The sequence below is a fragment of the Talpa occidentalis genome, unplaced genomic scaffold (assembly GCF_014898055.3).
Source record: "Talpa occidentalis isolate TD23 unplaced genomic scaffold, MPIMG_talOcc4v2.1 talOcc4.2490, whole genome shotgun sequence".
Lineage (NCBI taxonomy): Eukaryota > Metazoa > Chordata > Mammalia > Eulipotyphla > Talpidae > Talpa > Talpa occidentalis.
In genome coordinates, this window is record NW_023602619.1 from 2,397 (window position 1) to 11,459 (window position 9,063).

At 44.0% G+C, this 9,063-nt stretch overlaps 1 protein-coding gene across 1 annotated transcript; it reads right to left on the reverse strand.

Moving 5' to 3' along the window:
- Nucleotides 1–338: 338 nt before the first annotated feature.
- On the reverse strand, nt 339–4,439 carry LOC119253959 (glucocorticoid modulatory element-binding protein 1-like). The gene is made up of 2 exons (XM_037521179.2): nt 4,321–4,439; nt 339–2,475 (listed from the first exon to the last, which is right to left on the reverse strand). The coding sequence occupies exons 1-2, from the start codon at nt 4,400–4,402 to the stop codon at nt 1,775–1,777; spliced, it is 783 nt and encodes a 260-aa protein (XP_037377076.1). The 5' UTR covers nt 4,403–4,439; the 3' UTR covers nt 339–1,774.
- Nucleotides 4,440–9,063: the final 4,624 nt, after the last annotated feature.

Below are 9,063 nucleotides of genomic sequence, written 5' to 3' on the forward strand. Positions count from 1 at the left end.
AGGGCTCCTCTAGCGATACACAGCCATCCAGGGATGGCAGCATGGGTTCCACTTGCTTGACAAGAGGCTTTCCAACACCTGTTGGAAGAAATATGGCTTCAGGTGGGTGCCTTTGAAAAAAAAAAAAGGGGGAAGCTACAGATCAAAGTTTTGCTTTTAATTAAAAAAAAGAAAAAGAAAAAAGACCTCCCACTTCTAAGGTTTTTTTTTTTTTTTTTTTTTTTTTTGGACCTAATTATCCTTTAAGTTTCCCTACATTTTTACTAGTGCAATAAACAATACAATCAAAGAAAAAAAAAAAAAAAACAACAAAACAGATCCACTCTTCCCCCAGCACTGAAAATGGTCAGAGAGGGAATCACAGCATGAAAAATGGCCCAGCTCTAAATATACAAACAATATTTGAAAAAAAAAAGAAATAAAAGAAAGTCCCCTCCCCCCCAAAGACATTATTATTAACATTCCTGGTACATTTCCTATAATATAATGTTCCAGACAATGCTTCTTTCCCAGGGAGTCCAGCTCACTCAGGAGGAGACATCTACTCGGTGCCTCAGGATAGGCTGGGGGTGTTGAGTCTTCCTGCCAAGCCTAAGGCTTTTTTATGAGCTCAATATTTCACGGAAACATCTGTGGTATAAATGAATCTAAAAGGGGATGAAGGCAGGCAGGCACCTGTCACTGTTCTCCAAATCAGCCAGAAAGCTGAAGAGCGTGGGATCCAGAAGACAGATGCCATTAACAGTTGAGGGGAGGAGGATGAACAAGAGGAAGCACCAAATGAGTGGCTGCTTTTGGTTCCAAAGCCAAAAAAGGGCCCCACCAAAAAAAGGCAGCTGATCTGGATGAGGAACTCCACGGCTCCTAGAGTCATGCAACACAGATGATGGCCTTGGAGCCCCACCCCCACGACAGCCACAGTCCAAGAACCAGAGCAATTTATACCACGTAACAGTTTGCAAATGAATGGACTGATCCTAGTTTAGGAGAGTAAGTGCTTTGACAAAGCGGAGGACAAGTTGGGTTACCATCTCAAATCCCAAAGCATAGCTGTGACCTCCTGGATGTCTGCTTCTATAAAGCCACTGGTTTCTGGTGCCACTTGCTCTGTGGAGATGCACCCTTCCACTTATCACTGGCCTCTCCTGGCACCCAGGGTAACATCCCTCAGAGATCTTAAGAGGCATCAGTTGCACTTCTGGAAGATAATTTCCTGCCCCATCCTGGTCAAAGCACTTCCCTTTTTAAGCTGGTATGCCACCTTCCCCTCCAAGCAGAGTTCAATTTCCTTTTGTTTCAGAGTTTTGTACTGGCCTCTGAGGGCCCTTTCCAGGATACAAAATAAAGTATCCTTCTGCATCCACATGTGAATGGGTTGCCTTCCAGTGTCAGATGTGTTCCAGAGTTTGGTCAATGCATCTTTACAAGAATAAAACAACATGCGCACACAGACTAGTCTGAAAACAGCTTTCTGGATGGGATTTCTGGTTATCTTAATGCCTCCCCTAAAAGAAATAACTTTCTTGGTGTAAAAGGGTTAAGACATTGAGTGACCTACTCTCAACTTCCGGTAGGGCAGCTTGTTTTTGTCCATTTTTCAATGATGGGGTGGGAGAGACCCAACATTTCAGTTACAACAATGAGATTTTGCTTCTTTTTTTTTTTTTAAAAAAAGGGGGGGGACCCTATATGGAAATGAGCAGGACAATGATAAAAATAAACAAATAATTAAAATTCCAAACCAAAACATATCTCCTGGCCCCAAGATCCCCAGTTAATCCTCTAAGACCACAATCTCCACATTGTGGACTTGATGCTGGTGTTCTTCCATCTCAGCCACCACTTTCTCCTCAGTCCTCAGCTCTGTCTCCAAAATGACGGCTTTGCCCTCAGTATCCTCAGCCTCTGGGTCTGGGGCTGGATCAATCTCAATGATGGTCTGCCCGTCCTCTGAGGTGCTTTCAACAGCCTGGATTGCTGAGGTCAGGCCAGACTCCATGGTCACCAACTCCATAGGGCTTACCATGGTGGTCATGTTGCCCAGGGTACTCCCATCCGGCACAGCAGGGGAGCTTAGCAGGGCCAGGCTAGACGAAGGGTGAATGGTCACTGTGTCTGGTGAACTGCTCTTGGCAGAGGAGACCACTGTGGCATAGCGGAAGAGCTGAGGCCCAGAAGGCAGTGTGTGGACAGTCACAGGACTGGAGCCCTGGCTGAGGGTGGCCACTGGAATATTGCCCATGGAAAATGATTGACCCACCGGGGTGATGGTGATGGGTGAGATGACCGTGAACTGAGGCTGCTGGACAGGAGGAGAAGGACTCAGGACGGTGGTGGAGGCTGGCCGCTGGAGCCGGGGCCTCTTTGGAGGTTTAGGAGTGCTCACAGGCATCAGTACCACATTTTGAACTGTCTGTGATTTCAGCCTGTGATCCTGAGCTTGCTTCTTCTGCTCTTCTAACTGGCGTTCTAAATCTATGGAAAAAAAACAGACTTTGTGTGGAAGAAAATATAATACTGGGAAGAGTAAACTGGGAATCAGCAGACTTAGGGTCTTGTCCTAGTTTTGCTACTATGTAGCCTCAGGCAAGTCACTTAGTTGTTTCTAAATGAATAACATAGACTAGATGATTTTTAAAATCCCTCCAGCAATTACATTTCTTTCTGAGATAATAGCCATGGCAAAAACACAGGTGCCTTTTTCAGGTTGTGATTCTACTACGTTCAACGTTTTAAAAGCCTCTGTGGTATTCTGTCACCAAAAGTGACTCACACTCTATCACCAAAAGTCTCCAGTTGGTCTAGAAACATTATATGCCCTGCCCGGGTCGACAGATAAAAATAATAGCTGCACAATCTCCCTGGAACTGTCATGAACCTACAATGAAGTTATAGTGGGCACTCTGAAAAGCAGTGATTCTCAAACGGTCCTACAAAGAGGATTACCTTGCTGGTGACCCAAATGGCCCTTGCTAATGTGCCATCAGCAACCAGAGAAGTCTACAGAAAGTTATAGGGGAAATCCCTAAGAATTACAAAAATGAGAGTTCTAATACATCCACTTTACAGGGATCTATCCCAACATTCTCAAGAGGAACAAATAAAAAAGGGCCATTACTAAGAATACGCAGGTATCTAAATTTTAAAATATAAATTTGATATAAAAATAAGTTAAAAACAACCTAAATTGTTCTTACTTCTTGGCTTCATGACTGACTATAATATTTCTCATATCACTCAAAAGCTGACACTCACCACCTTTTTTCTTTTTTTAAAGATTTAATTATTTATTCAAGAACTGGGGTACAGGCCAGATGCGCGGGAGGGTGAAAGGATTCACCAGAGACAGAGTGGGGAACAGAACAGGCAGACTGATGAAATACACTGCTGAGGGGAGCAGCGGGCGCAACAGGAGAGGTCTGCCACGCCATGTGGGACCCTCGCTGGTCGGCTGGGATTGAACCGGCACTGCAGAGGCTGCGGACAGTTTCACAGCGCAGCGTTCAACCGCCTGCGCTCCAGGGGAGGCCCACTTACCACCTTTGATTTATATCTTTCATTGGCCTTACCTCCTCTACAGCTTCTCTCTCTTTTTTTTAAGATTTATTTATTTATGCATATAAGAGCTGGGGTGCAGGCCTGAAATGTGTGGGGTAAGAGGATTCACCAGATAGAGTAGGAGCAGAACAGGCAGATCCACTGAAATGCACTGCTGAGGAGAGCAGTAGGCAAGACAGGAGAGGCTCACTGCACCATGTGGGTCACCTCCGTGGCCAGGGATCAAACTCATGCCACAGTGGCTAAGGATAGCTTCATAGTCCTGCATCTCTACCCCTTGCACCACCAGGGAGGCCCTTTGCACTTATTTCTGTCTGCTTTCCCTTGAGTTCCTTGAAACCTCTGAAAAGACTGGGACTGTCTTATTCAATATCATATTTCGGAAAGTTTCGACAATGGCACAAAAGTAAGTGCTTGATAAAAAGAGTTAAATTATCCGTGTATATCATAATTCTTTATTACTGCAAACAATGGATAAAGTGCTAAATTTATATCTATCAAAATGCAGTATCAGTAATGTGAAAGGGATAAAGGGCCCTGCTATTGGCTTCTTTCTGTTTTCCTTTGTTTCTCCTCTGCTTCCCACTACTCTACCTCACCTGGATCTGGATACCAAAAAAAAAAAAAGCAAAATCTGATTCTACGTGAATTGAAAAAAAGGAAGAAATAGACAGTTCTAACAGAAATCAACAAAGAAATGAAAAGACTCAAGGGTTTTGGTATGATATCACCTAAGAAGAGAGAGAAGTTATGCACACACACCTGTTAGAGTATAGAGAAATTGCTCTTCTCCCTGCTCTACTTGGCTCCTTCTGTTGTCCAAAACCTTCTTGATTGTGTCCATTAGGCCAAATGTATGTGCTACATTGTTGAGAACAGCGGCATCTATTTAAAACAAAACACATGCCTGTCAAATCAAAACAAATATTTACCAGCTACCTGTTATGCTGCTAATAAACCTAGAAATGATAGGACTATTCTCATTGTATTTAAAACAAAATGTTTTTAAGATTTATTTTATTTATTTATGCATACAAGAACTGGGATATAGGCCAGAAGTGCAGGGAGGCGAGAGAATTCACCAGAGACAGAGTAGGGAACAGAACAGGTGGATTGACTGAAATACACTGCTGAGGAAAGCACCAGGTGAGACAGGAGAAGTCTGCTGTGCCATGTGGGTAGCTCCCTGGTAGGGATCAAACTCATGCTGAGAAAGCTTGATAGCACTGAGACTTTAACCCCTACACCACCAGAGAGGGCCCAGCCCACATTTAAAAAAAATTTTTTTTTAAAAGATTTATTTATCTATTCATACAAGAACTGGGGTACAGGCCAGAGGCGTGGGGGGTGGGAGGATCCACCAGAGACAGAGTGCCGGGGGCCAGGAGTTTTGGCAGGCCTTCCAGTACCTGGTGAATCTTCACTCTTTACCCAGCTCTCTATCGTTCTAAAAGTTTCCCTTGGTGAATATAAATACTGCAGCCATGGCCCACAAAAGTAAATAGAATACAACTGAATATAACAATATAACAAAAGCCAGGTGTCCGCTGTCAGGCACACATTCAGGACTGCAGGGATCCATCATCAATCCTAACAGTGGGAGGGCAGAAAAGCCTGACCATCGTTTACCCTACAGATGGCCAGATCTCTTAAGAGCTTGCAAATTTCAGGTCCTTGGCTTCCCCTTGGTTACCTGCTAACAACAAGCGAGGCCCAGCATGGCTGAGTAACTTGCCCACGTGGCTTGAGATGCCATCTTAAATGTCTTATCCAGGACAAGGGAGGCTGGGGGTAGAAAGGAGTCAGGACATTTACCGAGGAAAACAAAGGTACTTCTGCATTCTCCATTAAGAAAAAGATAAAGAAATAAATTTGTAGAGGCAGGAAGGCATAGTGCAGGATCTCTGTGATCCTAGCAGACAGGTGTAGGAGGAGTCCTGGAGCCCTCAATGGCTCTTCCAGGTTTTTATTGAGTTTACCAGGTACACGGCAGGCAGGGGTGCCTAGGGGGAGGCTGGCAGACCTTCTAGCCCCTGGCGAATCTTCACTCTTTCTAGGCTCTCCAGTGTTCTCTCTCTTCTGCCTTTCTTTTTCTCTTTTGCTGCTCTTGTTCTCTTCTGGTGGTTCCATTCAGCTCTTTCGCTTGTTCTCCTGGTTCTGTTCCTCTCGTTCTCCTGGCATCCCAGTGACACTGCCCTTATAGGCCCAGTCTCAGTCCAGTTGTACCCACCTATGCATGCCCACACCCCACTCCAGGCGCCCGCCATCAGGCATGCATTCAGGACCGCAGGGATCCATCATCAATCCTAATGGTGGAGGGCAGAAAAGCCTGACCATCATTACCCTACAAAGGTCTTCCTGGAAGAGACTGATACAAAGAAAAGTTAAGCTATAAATATCAGGGCCTCCCTGGTGGCGCAGCAGTTGAGCGCTGGGTTGCGAAGCTGCCTGCAGCCTCTGCAGCGCCGGTTCTATTCCTGGCTGCTCCCCGGCCACAGGAGGAGGGTCCCACATGGCCGCAGACCTCTCCTGCCATCCGCTGCTCCCCTCAGCAGTGTACTTCGGTCCTTCTGCCTGCTCTGCTCCCCGCTCTGGCTCTGGTGAATTCTCTCACCCTCCCGCACTTCTGACTGTACCCATTGCTTGTACAAATAAATAAATAAATGTAATCTAGCATCATAATGGTGTGAAGTTGAATATTTAAAAAAAAAAAAGCTATAAATATCAAAAACAATATCTCTTCAGCCTTTGGAGCCCCTACCATGAAATAAAGTTCTTGCTAAAGACATGTTTGGGCTGGTATATTTTTGATCCCCTATTATTTATAAAGAATGCACTGTGGAGACACAAGGCTATATGCCCATTGTTTAAATCCTGTTTACCCAGCTCCTTGGTCACTAGTAGGGTTTGAAAGACTGGCTTACTTGCAGGCAGCAGATTCTTATTTGGCTGCTTCACAGACGAGAAAATGATCCAGTTCTTAAGTTTGTGCAGATAGGGGAGGGCTTCCCTGAGCTTTCACAATATGTTCCCAGTTGTAGATAGTTGTTTCCTCACCTAATCCTATATTTCTTTAAAAATTAACTCAAAAATATTTATGATGTCAAACTTCATTTGCAATCAAGAACTTAAGTCAGTATGTTCTTATTAGTAAGATGAATTGTTTGATCTAGTGTTTTCTCTTGTGTAAATCTTCCTAAATGAGTGCTTGAATAGAAATTGAGGCCCTGGACGTTGGAAGCACTTTTTGAAGGGTAGTCATGAATCCCTCCGTTGATTTTTTTTTTGGCAGCTCTAAAGATGAGAAATATTAGCGAAGGAGTAACTGACATTTATTAAGTACCTACTTGTCTGGCATTGTGCCAAGCATTTAAACACACTTTTCCCTAACCCTTAGTAAGAGAAACAGTGAGGAACAAACTCTGAGCCAGTTGGTGGAGCTCATAGCCAATTCAATAGTAAAAGGTGGAGCTTTCTGGACTCCACTCCTGGTTCACTCAAGACTAGAAACTAGGGGTGACCTTAAAAAAACTGATCACAGGCAGGCCGATCTCTTTGTGGCTTCTACTTATACCCTCCTCTGTGCTCTTTTGATGCTTAAATGCAGGTAGGACAGAAGACACCCTGCCAAATGCCGGCCACTAAATCTTCTCCTGTAACATCATCTCCATAAAAGATGTTCCCTGCCCCCATTTATATACAGCCGCCTTGGACTAGTTACTGGGAAGTATGGGCCAAGCCGAGCAACCAGGTAAAGCTCTATAACCTGGAAGTCAGGTGAGTGCTGGAGAGACACATGGAAAAGAAGGTTACTGTCCAGGGGGCCTGGAGGAGACACTTGGAGGAGAGACACTTGAAGGAGATGTGGGTGAGAGATACATGCAGAAGCTGATGACGTAAGCCGTTATCTTGATTTGTACTTAATTCTCTTTCTTTAGTCCCAGACTTACCTGGCCCCTTTCCCCCTTCCTATGGTTCTCTGTCAGAAGGTGGCTTAGACTTGTGGCAAGATTTTGGGCCTCAGCGACCCTGCTTAAAGCAGACCCTGGGGTGGGCATTTACCCATGAGGTGATGGGTAACTTTGGATATTTTGTTAGGAAACTATTATCCTTTCTTCTCTTCTCTCTTTATGCACACTAACCCTATTAAAATTCTTTCACACTAAGTCTGCCTTTTCATGTGCACACAGATGACCAGACTCCTTTAGGGAAGTTTGGGGGTCCCGGGTTGCACGTTAACAGTGCTTTCTTTAAGCTGTCCTTTTTCTTGCTCCCAATGCAAACATGCATTTGGGCCTTATCCAGTATTCTTATTCTTGCAGGTAAGGATTCCTGGTTTGCCCCACATCACCTGAAAGAGATGTTAATCCTGAAGAGATGCTATTAGCATTACCTTCCCCAGGTGAAGAGGCAAGCTATGGTGCTCAGATTACAGATGTGAACATGGACGTAAATCCAGATCTACCCAGAGCTTGAAGCAGGTCTCTCAACCACCCCGTCTACTGCAGTTTCTTTGGACAGTTAGTTTTTAGGTTGAGTGGAAAAGGATCTCTCAATTCATCCATTGGATCTTTGTGCCAACATATCCTCTTGTGAATAGTCTTCCAGTTTGGGAGAACAGATATCCTTTCCCGTGAATTCTCTTCCTCTCTAGGTTAAATATTCTCATACAATCCAAGAGTCCTAAAATGCCAGAAGAATAAAGTCTCTTTGTCATATTGGTTGCCCAGCGCATACCACCATCTTAAATGTGGGTTGCAGTACAATGTTTCACCGCAGGAAGCAAGGATGTAGCATAAAGTATACCAGGCATCTAAATGCTGTATTTCTATGATAGAACCTAAGTGTTTGGAGGAGGGGGCAATATGGGAAATATCATCATCATGACACAAGTGGAGTTTACTACAAGCAAGTCAAAAAGTTTATCTTTGAAATGCTTTGCTCTGTACTTGTTTAGCTTGTTTTATGAACTTAAGTATAGGCACTTACATTTGCCCTTAACAAATGGCACTGATAGATTCTGCACAATGTCCTAATTTATCTTAGTATTTTTAAAAAGCCAATTCTTTTATTCAACTTTGTCTGTTTCAGTTTCCGTGATGTATGTAGTATCGCACTGTGGAAAGAATGTAGTTTGTGATCATACTAATCTGTTTCTGCACTTATCAGCTATGCAGCCTTGGGCAACAGTGGGACATATAACTGTTGAATTTAGGCTACTAGTGGGGTGGGGGTTGGAGGGTGGAGAGCAAGCAGGGGAGGGAACCCTATGGTCTGTGATGGAGGATTATGGATGCTTTGCCAGTGGGTGTGATGTGAACCTATTCCCCAAATCATATGCAGTGTTATAAATCGGTATCACCACAATAAAATGAAAAAAAAAAAAGATAGGTCAACTGGGGAAAAATATTTTTATAGCAACATAATTATACTGAAATGTCAGTATTAATAAAAATATTAGGACCTCCCCTGGTGGCGCAGGTGGTTGAATGTCGTGCTGTGAGT

Coding starts and splice junctions, on each gene's coding strand:
- LOC119253959 (XM_037521179.2), bottom strand. CDS start 4,402: ATGGACACAATCAAGAAGGTTTTGGACAACAGAAGGAGCCAAGTAGAG. Junction 2,476..4,320: donor ATTTCTCTATACTCTAACAG/GTGTGTGTGCAT, acceptor TTTTTTCCATAG/ATTTAGAACGCCAGTTAGAA.